This window comes from Lissotriton vulgaris, chromosome 11 (assembly GCF_964263255.1).
Source record: "Lissotriton vulgaris chromosome 11, aLisVul1.2, whole genome shotgun sequence".
Classification (NCBI taxonomy): domain Eukaryota; kingdom Metazoa; phylum Chordata; class Amphibia; order Caudata; family Salamandridae; genus Lissotriton; species Lissotriton vulgaris.
Genome location: NC_141699.1, coordinates 650,157,934 through 650,176,976, shown reverse-complemented (window position 1 = coordinate 650,176,976; position 19,043 = coordinate 650,157,934). Strand labels below are relative to the sequence as shown.

Below are 19,043 nucleotides of genomic sequence, written 5' to 3'. Positions count from 1 at the left end.
AGAGTACGCTGAGATATCAACTAGCTTGGAGGCAGCGTAATGAGAAGGCGCAGGAGGCAGCGTTGGAGTGGGAAATGTTAGTACAGGCCCTCAGGGATTATTGTGCCCCCAGCGACTCTGAAGATGAAGAAGCGACTCGCCCCGAGTCCCGGTAAACGTTTGTACTGATGGTCCTATTGCTTTCCCCGTGGGTCCCATGGCAGATCCTGTGTCGGTAGCTCCCTGGCGCGGGTGGTGGGGTTGGGTGGGTTTCTTTTAGTTAGAAGTCCTTTGCGGGTGGGGGGTTTTCCTTTGGGTTTATAGGCTTGTTTAGAAAAGCAGATGACGGACAGTGAATCATCCGGACCAGCTCAAGCAGCCTGCTGATCCCCCATTGCATTTCGCCGCCCGACCCCAGGGTTGTGAGCCGGATGGCTGTGTACGGAACTTACGGGGGGGGGGCCAAAGGGTCTTATTCTGTTGATACTGCTTATGATACAATGCTGGTCGATATTGTAACGATTTACTAATTCCTGCAATAAAAATATATTTAAAAAAAATAAAAATAAAATAGGTGGGGATGAGTGGGTGTAGTGAACAGAAGTAGATCTGGTCCAAGTAGTTTCCATGTACGTTTATTGAAGATTGATGTTACAGCGTAGAGCCTCACCAGGAGCAGCCTTCCTGCTGCTCTGCCCATCCACCAACTGACATCCTCACTCATCCAACATTCCACTGCCACCTCTCAGTCAGTCAGTGCACTGTCGACTGGTAAAATATATTGAAGTCGCAGAAGCCAGAATCAACATAAAGAAAGAATAAATGGATAAAGAAAGCGCATTTCCAACACACCTAGAGCTAAAATACTGGGATTATACAGAGGCACAGCTGGCTCACAGGTATAAATATGGACAGACCACTAAAAAGCACTAGTATACGGGGGAAAGGACGGCCTGCCACTAAAAGGAATGTGGACTACAATGCACCCAGAAAGGGAAAGGGGGTCAGGTTAACAATAAGAAACCTCCCCAGAGGACTCGCAGAAATGACTTAGTGGCGTGCGAACATTTCTCCCTAACAATTTCTTTTAAACTTTAATTTTCAGTACTGGTTAATCGACGTTTTTAACTGCTTTTATTGCTGCTGGTTTTTGTAATGGTTTTTATTAACTGTACAATAAAATATTACTTACTTACACTCCACAGTCACACTGGCTGAGCAGCAGGTATAACAGTGTGCTCTTCAGTCACACTCACACCCACCCCAGCTGATAAAAATAGGCACAGTATATATCAAGGCAATGACAGGATTTTTGTAAACATCCTCGTCTCTGTTCCAACTACAACCGTACATGCATATGAAATGGAGGTGTCACACGGCTCATTGTATTTCGCTACAAATATGTCTTGTTTCTACGCAGGATAGGCCTGGCCTGGCATAGAACTTCATCCATCTGCAGCAATACACTTGAAGCGTGTCAGACACATCAGAAAAAAAAGAGCAATACTTTGTTGGTCTTACTGAAGTCTTTCAAAAACGATCTCAAATGCAGTTTGTATGTGGTATGTGCCATTAAAACCATATTTTGGTAACAATCTATGAATTTAGACTATCTAGCAGTCATTTCTATGTTCTCCACATTTCGGCACAGGTGCAGAAAACACTATTTGGTAAAATGGAGCAGAAATACACGCCCTTTTGTTGTAATTGCAAAGGGCCATAAACATAGCTAAGGTTCAAATAAGGCAAATAATGCATAAGGTCATGCAATACAAGACAATCTGGTGGGCTGTCTTAGAGCACCTATACGCTGTTTATGTGCACAAAGTATAAACTTTATGTATGCCTGTTGTGCATGGATAAAGCAAATTAATCATGTATGTATAAAAACATAGATTTGCTCTGTCACAAAAATATCTGTATATTGAGCCCTGTTGGCATTATTAAATAAATACGGTGGTTAGAAAATGAAAGTATAACTAAGATTCTACTAAGCCCTAGTAATAAATATATATAGACTCGTGCCACAAATGTCACATACAAGTTTCACTTTGTCATCATTTATTTTAAAAGAACATGCATTGTCTGTGCGCCAGGATCTGCAACAGTGCACGCCCAGATCTGTGATTACGTGTCTGTCTGTGAATGGCAGACTATGGTTGTGTTTGCCAGTCAGTGTCTGTGTGCGCCTCATCACAATAATGAACATGAATTAGAATCAGTACTATAATCATCCATTGTTTCCAGAGAGATAACCAGAATCTCAAACTGAAGTTGTTCTGAATATTGTGAGGTCATCTCAATTCAGTAATTGAAACAAATCTCAAAGACACTTAAAATTGCTAAAATCAACATGAAAAATACAGAATGTGTAAGCAGACCCAATATCTCTAAATCGACTCAAGTCACTGTCCCGGGTCATTTGGGTGTACATCAAACCTCAAAATGACTACTCAAAAATGTATTTTATTTATTTATTTATTCATTTGTAGAGCGCATGGTTACACCAACGGTGTACCAACCGTGACGCAGAATTTTGTACCCGTTGTAGTTTGGCTAGGTCTTTTTTTGAGGCTCCTAGGTACAATAAATTCCCATAGTCCAGTTGTGAGGTGATGACTGCGTGGACTATGGTCTTTCTAGTATTGGCAGGAAGTAGATCTATAACTTTCCTCATCTTGGCACCATAGCATTTCCCGGTTACCTTCAGGATTTGATTATCGAAGGATAGTTTGTGGTCTAACCAGATTCCAAGGTTTTTCACCTCAGCTTTGGGGAGGGGGATTTGGCCCAGCACTTCTGGCCACCAAGCAGGTGACCACATGGTGGGTGTCTTCCCTACCACTAATACCTCTGTTTTATTGCCATTTAACCGGAGGCAGTGGTTTGACATCCAGTCAGCCACTTCTTTAATACAATTAGCAAATCAAGTTGCTGCCTGGTCTTTGTTTTGGGATAGCTTTACAATTAGTTGTGTGTCGTCAGCTTAGGATACTATTGACACCTCGTGCTTCTCTACACAGTCTGCCAGAGGACCCACATACAGATTAAAGAGTGTGGGGCTTAATATTGATCCTTGTGGTACTCCTTGAGGCAGAGTGTAGCTATCAGACAGGTGTGTACCTTGGGCCACTTGGAAGCTCCGTTCCTCTAGGAATGAAGTTAGCCATTTCAGGGCTGTTCTCCTAATGCCGCAGGTCTCTAATCTCTGAAGTAGTAGTGGATGTGAGACGGTGTCAAATGCCGCGCTGAGGTCCAAAAGGATCAGCGCGGCTGTTTGTCCCTCATCCACATGTTTCCTTAGAGCCTCTGTCACCATCAACAGTGCTGATTCTGTTGAGTGTGCCATTCCAAAACCTGATTGTGAGGGATGTAATAAGTCGTTCATATTGATGTGGTCCACTAGCTGGTTATTAATGATTTTTTCTGCAATTTTAGCCACAAACAGGAGAAGCGAGATTGGGCGCAGATTGTCTAGACTGGTAGGTATAGGGTATTTAACCTTATTTTCAGACATGATCAGTACCACCAGGGCCAAAATCAAATTGTCTCTTAACCTTTATAGTGATGCTAAACTCCCTGCAATTACTAATAGAAACTGGTCAGAATTTACCCCTATTGACACAGTGGACCACACCAAAATAATACACAAATTACACCCAGCCCTGTTTACAAGGCAGATATCCTCTCTTTTGCAATATTTGGAGCGATATTCTTAAAATATATTTTTGCATATGGTATGTTCCCGATGTGCCAAACAATGGCCATTCGTAGGAAACCTTAGGTAGATGCTGAAGTCCCAGCAAACGTATGATCTATCAGTAACCTCTGAAGACAGAGTAAAACAATGAAAAATAGGTTGATTCAGCTGTCAATATTAATTAAAGATAAAAGCCTTCTTGTCAATTATCAGTTAGGCTTAATTCTCGGTTGGGACATTGAAATTGCTATAATCAAGGTATTAGATGATGTGTACTGCATTTTGAACACGTGGGTGTTGGCCTTTTTATCATACTTAATCCTTCATATCCCTTAGAGAAACCCCCAGCTTCCAGCACTTCGGGGGATAAATGCCACAAATTGGCAAAATACTTCGACGAGAAAATTCAGAAAATTCTCGCCATCCTACCCCCAGTCGACCCCAGCATCAATGTTGAGGACTGTCTCAAACCTGACCTAACTTCTAGCCCTCACCCGGATTCCCTTCCCTTCCACCTAGACACCCTCGGCCCGGTAACCATTGAAGAGGTATCAGCAATGCTCGACACAATCAAAAGTGGTTCCCCCAGCGACCCGGTGCCTATACATATCCTCAAAAAAGTGGCTCCCACTATTGTCCCGCCTCTAACCGACCTCATCAATTCTTCGCTACTTCAGGGAAAGGTCCCCCCCAGCTGGAAAGCGGCTGTTGTCAAGGCCCTTCTAAAAAAACCTCTATTAGACCCGCTGGACCTGGCCAACTACAGGCCAATCTCCCTCCTCCCTGGAATTAGTAAAATCACTGAAAAAATAGTGAATAAAAAGCTCTCCCAGTTTCTGGAGTCTAACAACTTACTCAGGAGCTCGCAGACCGGATTTCGCCCAGGCCAAGGCACGGACACCGCCCTCCTTGCGGCAGTGGAGGGGACCAGATGCATTCTGGACGAAGGAGGATCAGTGGCAGTGATCCTCCTGGACCTCAGTGCGGCCTTCGACATTGTCAACCACCAGGTTTTAATCCAGCGCCTCAGAGACAACGGGGTGGAGGGCACTGCCCTGGCTTGGCTCGCGTCATTCATAAATCACCGTTCCTTCCAGGTCTGGGAGAACGACACCCACTCCCCCGCAGTTCCCCTCCAGTGCGAAGTGCCGCAGGGCTCTTCGTTAAGCCCGACATTATTCAATGTCTACATGTTCCCACTGGAGGAGGTGGTCACCCCGTTTGGAGTGAAAATCATCAGCTACGCGGATGACACCCAGCTGGTGGTGTCCGTTTCCCATCCCACCCAAGAACCATCTAATCTCCACAGCTGCCTTTCTAAAATCCAGGGGTGGATGAATAACTCAGCGTTGAAACTCAACGGGTCTAAGAAATTTTGCTGCTTAGCCAAAAAGAGCTCTCCCTTCCCCCTAACATCTGGCCCTCCTGTCTGGGTGAACCCCCGGCCCCCAAAACCGAGATCAAGAGCCTGGGACTCTGGCTAGAGAAAGACCTGTCCTTCAAAAACCAAGCCAAAAAAACTGCTGGGATTTGTTTTGGGCTTTTAAGATCAGTCAGGAAAATCCTCCCCCTGCTCCCTCCCACTTTCAACAAATTACAAAGAATTCAGAACGCCGCGGCCCGACTTCTCACTAACACCCCGGCCAGATCATCGGCTAAACCTGCCTTGAAGCTCCTTCACTGGTTGCCAGTAAGAGAAAGAGTTACGTTCAAGGCTCTCTGTCTGGCCCATAAAATCTTACATGGCAAAGGCCCCCCCATCTTCAAAAACTTTATCAAGCCCTACAAGGCCACAAGATCCCTCCGTTCGGACCACGAACACCTCATTACAGTTCACAGAGTGAAAAAGGCCAGTACAGGCGGACGGCGATTCTCTGTGAACGCAGCCAGTTTATGGAACACCTCCCTCGGAAACTTAGGATGGAATCAGATCACCTTCGATTCAGGAAACTTCTGAAAACGCACCTCTTCCCTTGATCCCCCTCCCTCCTTGTCTCCCTGTCTACACACCCTCTCGACTGTCTTGGTTTTAGCGCTGGGATGCTTACGGGTTACTATGCGCTCTATAAAACCCTAATAATAATAACAATAATAATAATAATAATAATAATAATAATAATAATAATATTTTGGCTCCAGTGGTCACGAAACAATGATAAGGACCTTGGGGTCACACTGGCTTTCTGAGGAATAGTACTTGAATAACATGTATCCTTCCTAAATAAAAAACACCTACTGGTCGTAAATGGTATTTACTCCTTAAAATATATCAAAGTAGCATTGGGAACCAACAGGGTTCCATTCCTAGCCCCACACTTTTCATTCACTATAAGGAGCAGATGAGAACAATACTCAGAGAATGTAAGCAGTTCACCAGCTTGTAGGATAGCACTCAACTGTAGATTTGAACATCATTTATTGAAAATCTTTAATTTCCTTCCTAGTGCCTGGGCAAAATGCACATGTGGACAACCACACAAGATCGAATACTCAACTGAATACCTGTTTCTCACTCGTAAAATTAGGCTAGACCCCTCTTGGCCAAGAAAATGACTAATTGATGGTTTCACCCTATCACCACACCAGTGTGTAAATCACTGTTTCCTATCTTACATCCACATTTTCTATGATGCAGTCATATCTGCCCACTATTTCCTTTCACTACAAAAAGCAAGAACCTTTCAGCTTCACAATGTCTGCATCTCTCACGTTTAACGTCGGCAATACCCTGCACAAAGGTCAACTTCAAACTTTCAGTTTTTAATGCTGCCCCAATCTCGGCTTCCAAATTTACCACTGAGCAAACATCATTATACTTCATAATCACAGTACCTCAAAAGTTTAACTAATTTTTCCCCTGGAAATCTCATGAAATAGAGGCCTGTTTCAATTTGCATGAAGTTCAACTAAACCAACCACCTTCTCTCAAACCTTCTAACCATTTCCAGAAATTCTAGAGAGCTAAAAATCAGAAGCTTCATGTGCCTATTATCATTATCATAAACATCTGAAACAGACCTCAAAAGTTAATGGGCAGCATTATTTACATGGAATTTCCTACTGCTTAATCTACCAAGCCACAGTCTTTAATTCATGTCTTCAAGAAATTAAACAACGTCCTTTTGTATATCTTCCTCTTCTACAGCTACCCATTAAGTACTTAATTTAAACCTGGTGGTTGCCGCTGGACTCCACTGACACTTGTTTTGCTAGACTACCCCTTTTGGTTGAATTGCCCCTCTTTCACAATATGGATATGTGGGTGAGGGTGGAAGAGTCGAGCGTGACCAGGTCGTCAGCACGCAAAATCGGTTCTCGATTAAACTGAGGCTGTGTCTCCATGATGTGGCAAGCACCAAGTGTGAATGAGAATATTATAATTCTCATTATGAGTAATGAGACGCATTATGAGGTAGTTCGAAATGTACACACGGGTCATACTAACAGTGCAACGCTTATTATGGTATAGGTTACACTTAATATGTATGTGCTTTCAGGTGATACTGACGATCGCAGTCATCATTGGGATACGTGACCATTTGGCGCAGGATTCCCATAGAAGTTGTTCGCAGGTACGAAGGATGACAGCAACCACTTGTTAATTATGCAAATTTTAACGAGTGGGCTTCATAAATATTGTGAGGACATTCTAAAGCAAGGTTTTGTTTACATTTGGCACTTTCTTCTTTTTAATGTAGCCATACAAGCACAGGTCCAGTGTGATTCAAAAGTGAGGTGAAGACTGGTTTCCTCATCAGCCCTGATGAAGTTGCCTAAATAGGTTGCCAACTAAACATGTTGGACATTCGCTCTTGAAAATGGTCAAATACATGCCATTTTTTATTTGAGGATGCTAACGGCACCCAATAAAATTACGTTTTGCAAGTGAGTCGTACCCCATTTTAAACTTTGGGAACTGCATTTCTTTTTTTTTCTCACGGGGACCAGTGGGCATTGAGTGACACGAGCACTGACAGTGCATCTACACACGCTTTTTATGATTTATTCTTCTTTGTGATTTCTTACCTCAGAAATTTGAGCACACACACACTCTTTCTTCTCACGGTCAAGAAAGTCACTGATGATGATAATGTGGGCAAGCTGGTGAGTACCAACCAGCAGCCCCCCGGATGATGCTAACTTGAGGTACTTTCTGACCTTTCTCACACTTTTTCTAGTCACAACTCTTTTGTGGTTATAAATATTTTCTTTTGATGTGTGTATGGAATGTGGTGTATTGATGCTTTGTTTAAAATTGAGCTGTTGGACTAAAATGCCAGTGGCAGTGAAGCTATCCTGTGAGGAAAGTGTAAAGGTTTTTCAAACAAACCCCAGATGTCCTAAAAATACAGTTAACTGTTCAGAGCCAGTCGGGTCTTTGTTTGTTTAAATAGTTTTTATATACTTATTTAGGGACCAGGACATGTTATTTTTTTCTTACAGATGGCAGTCGCTCCCTATCTTGCCGGTAAGCAGGACATTAGACCCTTGTCCAACCGCCCAAATTACTCTGTTATACTTAGGATAAGACACTTATCCGGGTTTATATTTCAGCTGCCGGTTTGTCCTATTCAGAACCGGCAAGTGATCTACAAGTAGCCTTTCAACGAAGCTACTGAAAATAACCAATTCAGGTAATGGCTTCTTTTGTTTTTGGTTATTTATTTACCCGTTTTTGGAGTGCCATAATACTGAGGTTTTACTATTGTTTGGTCCTTCACTCCTCAGGCTCATTTATTGGTGAAGAGTTACCTGACTGATATTTCACATTGGAATTCATTTAAAGACATGTAGTGGTACATGTGCTTATGAGTAGGATAGGAACCCCATACACATTGAAGAGGTAATTATTTTATACTCTCTGTCCTTGGTGTGAACTCTGTGGAATATACATTGCTGTTACATACAGGTTCCTTATTCATTTTCCAGAACATCTGGACAATACTCTTATTGGATACGTAAGGACTGAGTTACCTTGGAGTGGAAATTACGTCCATTTCATCCTGTGAAGGGTAAGCATTCTTGGAATTCTGCCCTTCATTTTTAAATGGAATAGGCAACAGCCCCAACCCTCATGGTTGTTTGTATTTTCTGTAGGGTCATCAATGAGATCCCTTGCCCCGTCCTATCTGTCCTGAAGAAGACTCGCATGGCCCAGGCATAACCAACCGCAAGACGAGTCGAAACGTCGACACCCACTAAAAAACCTGGACCACTAATGTTATCCCCCTCTATGATATAGTGCAGACATTTATACATCTCATGTCTTATGAACAGCATGAAGGACTGCATACTGATTTATTGAAGTGGCCAGGGTATATTGTTCCGGTCTTCATTGGCTGGTGTTTTTCTGAATCATTGAGAATAATTTTTATACTCTGTGTGATTTCTTTTCCTTTCATCTTATCACGATCACGCCCTTTTTGACACTTCTTTTTTTCTCTACTGCACGCTCTTGATACGGGGCATTGTATATAAAATGTACATAATACTGTGAATTTGCTTTTCATTATGACAATAGATTAAAAATATTGCATATAATTGGAGCTTGTTGCTGTTGCCTATTTTCCCTCTTTTTGTTCTTCATTAATTGAGTAAGGCTGGTTAAGATAACATACGCCTTTAATTGAATAAGTTTTGACCTATTGCTTTCATGAAATAGATTGGTCTCGGACCATTGTCTGTTTATATTAGTTATTACCCAGGTCCAGTACCTTTAGGGTCACCCCATTACTTTAATGGGTGTATTCACAGGGGCAGTGTCTTTTACCTCAAGTGTACTGCGAATATGAGCCAGATCTAAGAAAGAGCATTGTCCTGCTCTGACACGTGTCAGCATGAGTACAATCAAGAGTGCATGAGAAGAGGAACGAAGCATGTGAGAGAGTTGAGACTGAGAGATAGGATACTCAGAGCTACTGCCAGCAAGTGCCTTGAGTACAATCCAAAGTGTCTAAAACAAAATCTCTTATTCATTGGTATCCTGGATAGGAAGACCAAATTAGTCAACAGCTTGCTAAGGTACATTTAGTAACAGATGTGGCAGTACGACAACACTGATATTAATACCAACATGTTTAATTAGGGTAACACAAGCAAGTAGTAAGTCAAAAGCCAATGACAACCAAATGGAGGCCCCCATCTAAAGACAATTTTGTAAAACCAATACCTCAGCTTTATCTGCATTCAACTTCAAAAGGTTATTGGACATCCCAAATGCAACTGAAGGAAGGCCTTTCCATAATGTAAGGGGTAAGTCAGGATTTACTGAGTTACTATTATTGTGTCATATCAGGAATTATCAACAGCATACGCCAAATCCAGAGAACTCATTGCTAACCCACCCACCACTAACCAAGATGACCACCTGACTAAATGGACAAACATCACTGGAAACAAGACAGTCGCCATCATGCGGACCATCCACTCAGGTGTCCTAATGGACCCATGCCCCCACCACATCTACAACCTGAAGAACATCACCAATCAGCCCCAGCCTGACCCAAACCATAAACACCTGCATCACATCTGCTACTTTCCCAGATGAATGGAAACTTGGAGAAATTAATGCCCTCCTCAGAAAACCCACAGCCGACCTGAATCAACTAAGCAAATTCTGACCCATCTCCCTGCTCTCCTATATAGCCAAATTGATTGAGAAGGCCATTAATAAGAAATTCACATTCCACCCCGAATTTCACCATCTTCTATACAACGCACAATCAGGATTCTGAAAGAACCACAGCAGGAAACAGCACTGATTGTGGCCACTAATGACATTCAAAACATCCTGGACTGAGGAGAAATAGCAGCCCTCATCCTGCTCGACCTCTCAGTGGACTTTGACACTGACTCCCACAATACCCTCATCAGAGGACTCCATGAGATTGGCAAGTAAGAATCCGCTCTTAAATGGATCTGTTCCTTCCTCATGGGAAGAACGCAAAGGGTCAGGCTGCCACCCTTCACATCGGAGACCAACAAACTAATATACAGTGTCCCAGAGGGATCATACCTCAGCACCTCTCTTTTCACCATTCATATGAAACAATTTGCTAACATCAACTAATCACAGGACATCACTGTCATCTGCTATGCTGATGACACCCAACTCATCCTCCCCGGACGGACTAGACAAACACCAGCAGAACCAACTTCACTTACTGCATGACCATGGTAACAGACTGGATGGGAACTAACTGCCTGAAGCTAAACTTAGACAAGGCACAAGTACTGGTCTTCAGCAACAAGACCTCCCCATGAGATCCCACCTGATGGCCATTGATACAATTACCAACACCCACAGATCATGCAACAAATATAGGGATCATCCTGGATGACAAGTTCAACATGACGGCTCGAGTCAACGCATTGTGCACTTCCACCTTCCATATCCTATGCATGCTTCGAAAGCTCTTCAAATGGTTGCCTCATAGCACCAGACATGCAAGCACTCATCACCGGCAGGCTGGACTACGATAACAAACTCTACACCAGAATGTTCAAACAACTCCTACACAGACTCCAGACCATCAAGAACACAGCCGCAAGAGTCATACTCGACCACCCACACTGTACTCACATCACACCAACCCAGTAAACTACACTGGCTCCCTATTCACAAGCACAGTCAATTTACTTCTCACGCACACATACAAAGCCCTACAAAACACAGGACTAGAATATCTGAACAGCGGCATATACTTTCACCAACAGACCAGACACCTACGCCCTGCCTCCCTCTCACTTGCACACACATGTTTTCTGTGGAAGGACACAATTTTGGCACCCTTAAAACCTGAAGGGAGGAAGATTAACAAGTGAGCAGAACTAACGCCCCTCTCTCAGTAATTCTTCTAAACTTTTGTTGTGGTTAATGAATTACAGTTTGTGTTTGCTGAGCTGTCCAGTAACAACTAAACATGGTTCAGGTATTCCAACCATCTACCCTGAATTGGCAGCCTGTAAGAGGCTTGTACCACCTTGTGGCAGAATTATAAATGACAGCTTACTAATTAGAAATATAAAGCCAGATATTATCTCTTGAAAAAATCATAGGAAGCTCCATAAAGGGTGACCAAAACCATATGGCAGTTGATTGTATTAAGTGCCCTGATGCCAGCCTCAACCTATGTACCCCTTGGACTCACAATATATGGAGGTTGTAAATTATCAGTCCGACCTGCTGGCGAAGTGGGCGCACGCCTCCTAGGAAAATGTTGGGAACTGGCACTTATTTTTAAAAATCAAGCACTGGATCTAATACGCATTTTCTTTGCCATCTAATGAATTCTGCAATTTATCTGTGAAATCCTTAATGTTCAATTAATTGGGCATCAACGTAAGGAAGGAACTGCCCCTAGCTTCTGTTAGAATTATAAAATGCACCAATCTAATAATTAGGGTTCAGTGGCACCCTCAGGACACTGGGCCAAGGTGCCATTGTACCTCCTGCGGTAGTAAAGTCTACACCTCAGATAATACTCGGGAGGAGAGGCCCTGTTAAAAACAGATAGGTAAAAAAAAAATCAACACCTTGGCCCAATTCACATACTTCTGAATGGTTTCAGATGATAAAATCAGACGATCATAGAACAAGATCAAATTATTTTGTCATGAGGTTAATGGATATCTTCAGAATGCATGTTTCATCAACTTGTATATATAAAATAATATCAATGGAAAACAAAGACCCGAGGGATAATGATGAGTGTGATGGTATAGGAAGAAGAATTTACCTCACATGGTAGACACAAACACCCAGGTTTGAAGCATTTATAGGTGTAGTATATTTCTTAGATTCCAGGCCCCTCATTTACGAGATTTTGGCGTAGGGCAGCGCAGCAAGTCAGCTTGCTGCGCCGCCCTATGCCAAAGTGAAAGGGCAGCAATGCACCGTATTTATGGAATACAGTGCAGTCCTGACCCTTCTCCCTACACCTGTGCCATTTGGGCAGCCTCAGGACAACCTTGGCACCCTTGAGCTATCCTTAGAGGCGCTTTTCTTTTTCGAAGTGCACTGCAGAATGCAGCACACATAAGAAAGAGGAAAAAACAAGGAGAAACAAACATATTTCTCCTTGTTACGCCTCACCTCAGGAGGCGTAAGGATTTGGCGCTTCCCCAGGTTTACTAAATCTGGGGCAGCTTCAAAATCCATGGATGTTGCTTGAAATACCCACTGCCATGCCCATGGAATGCCTCCTGAGCGCATAGTAAAGGGCACAGTGATTTGCGCTGTATCAACTTTCTCAAGATTAAGGAGGCCACTCAAGGGGCTTTGCATGGCTTCATAAAGCTGATTCAGATGCATGTACCACTTTACGTGGTGCAAAAGTGTTGCAAGGCTCTCATAAACAACCCCCAAGTTTTCACTCTGAAAATGGGGAATTACATGCAGAATTGGTGTTTATCGCTCTGATTTACCATGTATCGGAATTTTTCCATATCTTTTTTGAAGGCAGATTTTGGAAAACTTGACCCGCTAAAATCTAGGATGAAAATTGCAGTGGTGCAGTTTTCATTGCAAAATTCAGCTTTCGATGCATCCTCAAGCTCACATTTGCGCAGAGTTCAGAATTTACCCTACGGCTCCACATTTATAGCCAGAGCCCAGTCCTCTAGCACCCCTCACCAAATTATAAATACACGTGGGTGCATTGCTGTACAAATGTTTGTGGCACATCATCAGAAACATTCCATAAATAAAAAAAATATCAAAATTTCACGTAAATAAACAATAATAGTACTCAATATTAGTCATTCAAAAACATTGATTACCGCTCAGCATGATTTTAAAATTTGTTATAATTTGATAACATGATGGTAAGAACAATGTAATAACTTTAATAGTTTTATGCTTAGATTTTTAGCTCACTGGAACTTACCACATTGCCTTGCTTGACGCAGTATCCACTTTTGAGGATTGGGAGTCCCGCTACTGACCTATTGACTGGCATGGGAACATAACTCATAGAGCGCCTCAAGCTAGTGTGAGGGACCGGGTCACTTCCTTCTTGGCCTTCCCCATCATTCTAAATAACAAAAATGGAACAGACACAAAACATAGTTTACAGCTTTTCAAAGAAAATGAATTCTAATTGTTATTTATGTTTCTAACAGCATATTTCTGCAAGCAGCCGCTCTGTCTTTTACTATTGTGCTTCAATTTCGCATCTGCCCTGGGGCAGTGCTTTATCAGTAATTGTCTTAGTTCGCGCCTGGTGCACCAATTTGAAGGTGGTCTGTGGCGCAAACAGGGACAGTGTGGTGCACTGCAGAATAAACAGGGACAGTGTCCCCTATGTTTGTATGACGGAACCACGCATGCCTTTACCACACATCCATTACCATGCAAATGCCTTTACCACACAAATCTTTAACACACATAAATAAGCCTTTACCATGCCTGCCTCTGCAAAAAAAATGCAAGTATTTAGCAGGTAAGTTAAAAGCCTTATATATATATTCTTCAAACAGCGGCAGTGTACCAGCCTGCACCAAAACGCTGGTGGTGCACGATAGGGTGCTACCGCTAGCACCTTTTAAAATACAAAAAACAACCTCCCCAGTAAGAGAGAGCCTGCACTCAAAGACGGGAGAAGATTTCAGTTTTTATTGCATCAGGCAACTCCAGCCGTTCAAGGGAGACCTGTTTCGGCTGTGCAAGAGCCTTTATCATCGATTTTACAGAACAAAATCAAAGGCATAGAATAAATACTTTGCACTTCCACAAAAATGAAAACACAATAAAATTCCATTAATCCCATTTGGTAGAGTTAACAAATTTAAATGCGTAGAGAATGCTTAAAAAGTACATATTTATTTGTATGTGTTGTTATGATCATGCACTTTCTACTATAAACAGCATATATAATAACATGTACCACACTCTAAATAGGTACAGATAAATCCCAATATTATAAGGAGACTCAATAGTGAAGTCCTGAGGGACGGCTTCCTGCCGAGTGACCGGCTAAGCTTTCGGGCCTTTGTTTACCATAAAATCTACTCAGCTGCCCTGACGGGGGCGGGAGCACCGCCTTTTTTTAAGAGGGACTGTGACTGGAACCTTTCTGAAGTCAATCGGCGCAGGAAGCCTTAATTAAAGTGTTCTACTAAAACATCATGGATCCTGTTATGTTCCTGGAGGTCCGCCCCCGGCGCCCCGGGCGTGGGGCGTGCTGTCATGTGACTCCTGATAATAAAAAGAGGTCTCGCACGCACGCAGGCGTTCAGAGGCGCGCAGACCAAGCAACAAAGTTATTCCCAGTGTCCGACTGAGTTTATTCTAGGGCCACGTGTTAGGCCTAGTTAGGATTAGATGCCCCGGAGTGTAGGCCCCAGATTGACACCCCTAGGGCGATCACTTCCCATCTACAGGACACAACAATTGGCGACGAGGGTGGTTTCCGACCCCTCGCTACGGGCGTGTGTGTGCCCATTCTCGGGTGAGGCGGCTGCGAGCGCTCCCATTCGCTCGTGGTGCTCGTGCCTTGCTGCCTTGCTGCCACACACACCCCCACACAGCGCGCCTGGAGGGACGACGACTTCTGCCACTGGCTCTTTGGAGGTGAGCGGCGCTGCCCGACGCTACCCTGCTGCGTATCGAAGCACAATTGGTCGCGCAAGGCCATTCCCCCGCAGGATCTTCCTGCGGTGCCGCACCGTGCTCAGTGGCACGTGCGTGAATCGCACCTCGGCGCGCCTGGCGAGGCGATCTGGACGGCGTCCGGTCCTGCCTAGCTGCTCGAGGGGACGTGGTGTCTGCCCGTCCCCAAGCGCTGCATTGCCGTCCGAATCCGGAGCGCCGGTCGCACGCGCTCTGCTGCGGTCGCTGAGGGACACACAGCGGTCATCGTCCGCACTGCCGGTGGGCATTGACACGTCCGTGCAAATCCCCAGTCGTCGACGGCCTCATCGAAGTGCCTCTTCGGACTTCACCTCGGCCGGCCACGGGCCTGATCAAGCGCGTCCTGGGCGATGGCTACCATTCCGCCCATTGAACCGTTTGTGGTGGAGGGTGCGCCCTCCACTCTCGCTCCGAAATGGAAGGAGTGGGTGGAAAGGCTCCTAATATTCTTCGAGGCCACCAAGGTCCACAAGGAACAGGAGCGTGCCATGGTTCTCCACCTTGGTGGCAAAGACATTCATTCCATCGCTCGGACCCTCACAGAGGCTACCCCCAAGACTCATCACACCCTGATTAACGCTCTCAATGCACACTTTGAACCAATGGCGAACCAGGACTACGAACGATTCATCTTCCGACAAGCACGGCAACTGCCGGAAGAGTCGCTGGATGCATACCACACCAGACTTAAGAAACTGGCACTAACTTGTGGGTTCCAGGATGTAACAGAGGAGATCAGGGGACAGATAATTCAAGGGTGCGCTTCTACAAAGTTGCAAGAGAGAATCCTGGAAGAATCGGGGAAGCCTCTACCCGACATCCTCACCCTTGGCCGCACAAAGGAGCTGTCCAAGGCCAGGGCGGCCCACATGGAGGCTGCATTACAAGCCAATGTGAAGGTGGAACCGATCAATAAGATACAGGTCCAGACACCGTCCAAATGGCCCAAAAGAACGACACCCCCTCAAGGTGGGGCATCAGGACAGTCAAGCGGTTACTGTGGAGGCCCGAGACACCCGGCACCAGAGTGTCCAGCACGGGGCAAGAGATGCTCAGGATGTGGCAAGATGAACCACTTCGAAAAAGTATGTCGGTCCAAGAAGTTCCGCAAGCCACGCCAGACGGTGCACACGGTCGCAGAAGGTGAGCCCAGCAACAGCGACATGGATGACGATGACGAGGAGGAGCGGTCCGTACACAAGGTACACATGATCGGCACCGCCACCAGACGCACCAGGACACTGCCCCAATGCTCCATCCAGGTGGCGGATCAGGATATCATGGCGGTAGTAGACACCGGCGCATCCATAAACCTTATGAGTGCGTCTCTCTACAGCAACATGTCTACACCTCCGAGACTCAGCCCCACCCCCATCACGGTGTATGCCTATGGTCAAGACATTCCGCTCCGGATCCGTGGCAAGTTCAAAGCGGCAGTCCGCCATGGGGACAAAGTCACAAGAGCCAACATCTTCGTGTCGGAAGAGGGTCAAGGAATGCTCCTGAGCTGTAGAACAGCCGAAGACCTGGGGGTGGTCACATTTGCCTTTGGAGTACATGAAGAGTCGGTGCAACAGCTGATCATGAACTTTCCAGATCTATTTGAGGGAATTGGGTGTCTCAAAGGTCGTGAAATACACCTGCACGTGGACCCCACCGTGCAACCTGTGGCCCTGCGACACCGTCGCATTGCATTCCACCTTCGGCCACTAGTGGAAGAAGAACTGCAGAAGCTGGAAGCAGCCGGAATAATCGAGAAAGTATCAGGCCCCACCCCCTGGGTTTCGCCCATCGTGGTCACGCGGAAACCGAAACAGCCGGGAGCAGTCCGGATCTGCGTAGATATGCGCCTCCCAAATGCTGCCATCAAGAGGGAGCGCCATATCACCCCCACGATCGATGACTTAATCGGGGAAATGGCTGGAGCCTGTTGGTTTTCCAAACTTGACCTTCGTGCGGGGTATCACCAACTGGTGCTAGACAAAGAGTCAAGAAACATCACAACCTTCTCCACCCATATTGGACTTCGCAGATACACCAGACTTAGTTTTGGGATCTCCAGTGCGGCTGAAGTCTTCCAAAATGTCATCCAGGAGCTGATTGCTGGCATACCTGGAGGGATAAATGTCAGCGATGACATCATGGTCCATGCCCGAACAATTCCAGAACACAATCACCGGTTGGCGCAAGTATTCCGCAGGCTCCGCAGTGCGGGACTCACGCTACACCGAGACAAGTGTGAATTCTTACGGACCAAATTAGGATTCTTTGGGTATGTTTTCTCAGCTGACGGCCTCAACCCCGATCCTGACAAAGTCAAAGACATTAAGGATGCGCCACCACCCACGACGGTCACGGAAGTCAGGAGTTTTCTTGGCATGGTAAACTACTGTGGTCGTTTCATCAAGGACCTGGCCCACCTGACCTTCCCGCTGCGTGAGCTCACTAAGGACTCCACTCCGTGGAGCTGGGGACCGGAACAGGAGAAGGCGTTCCAGGACATCAAGAGCTCTCTCTCCAGCAACACCACGCTGGCGTTCTTTGACCCGCGAAACTCCACACTGCTCGCGGTAGATGCCGGACCGGCGGGGTTGGGGGCCGTACTGATGCAAAGGCCAAGAGATGAAATAGACTGGACACCAGTTGCCTTCGCCAGCAGGTCCCTCACAGACACTGAACAAAGGTACTCACAGATTGAGAAAGAACCCATCGCAATTCATTGGGGATGTCGCCACTTCCACCTGTACGTCTATGGTAAGCCATTTACGGTGGTGACCGACCATAAGCCGCTGGTGGCTCTGTTCTCAGGGACTTCATCGAAACCACCCCCAAGAATAGAAAAGTGGATATTGCAACTGCAGGAATACAACTGCAATATTGAGTATCAACCAGGAGCGAAGAACCCGGCAGATTACCTATCGCGACATCCCAGGCCTGCGACTCCCGAAGAGATGGATGAGGCGGAAGAAACAGAAGCGTACGTGAAGTGGGTAGTGGCCAGGTCATGCCCGCGTCCCATATCCCTGGAGGACGTCGTGAGCGCCACGGCTCAAGACGCCTGCATACAGCGGGCCAAGGACCTCCTTCGGACTGCCAACTGGCAGAAAGCTAAGGAGAGCTGGAAGGCGCTCACCCCGGAGGCTCAGAAAATTATGGAAAGTTTGTACCATGTCAGGGCTGAACTTAACGAAGATACAGCAGGATGCCTACTGCGAGGACATCGCCTAGTAATACCAACGGCTCTCTCGGGACAAGTGATACAACTAGCCCACATAGGTCACCAGGGGATGGTCAAGACCAAGGCCCGGCTGCGGACCAAAGTATGGTTCCCCCTCATGGACGACATGGTGGAGAGCGTGGTGAGGTCGTGCACTGCCTGCCAAGTCACGGGAGAAACATCCCGGGAAGCCCCCATCATTGTGGAGCCCCGACCACAAGGACCCTGGGAGCGGGTCAGTATGGACTTTGGCAGTCTCCCGGATGGAAGACACACTCTGGTGATGATAGATGACCATTCAAAGTACCCCGAAGTGGAAATCGTAACAAGTACCAGTGGAGACTGTGTCATACCCAAAATGGAAAAGATTGTTGCCACTCATGGTGCCATGAAGGAACTTCGAACGGACAATGGACCGCCATTTCAAGGACAGGATTTGGCTACCTATTTGTCATCTCTTGGGACACGCCAAAGGCGCATAACACCTCGGTGGCCTCAAGCCAATGGGGAAGCCG

General features: G+C 45.7%; 1 protein-coding gene across 1 annotated transcript in view; it reads right to left on the bottom strand.

The window, feature by feature from the left end:
• PLEKHA2 (pleckstrin homology domain containing A2) overlaps window positions 1-19,043 on the bottom strand; it is a 747,617-nt gene that overhangs the window by 146,549 nt on the left and 582,025 nt on the right. The window contains exon 8 of the mRNA XM_086943737.1: window positions 13,567-13,713. Within this exon, the coding sequence (XP_086799863.1) occupies window positions 13,567-13,713 (147 nt within the window). The remainder of the gene's footprint in view (window positions 1-13,566; window positions 13,714-19,043) is intronic.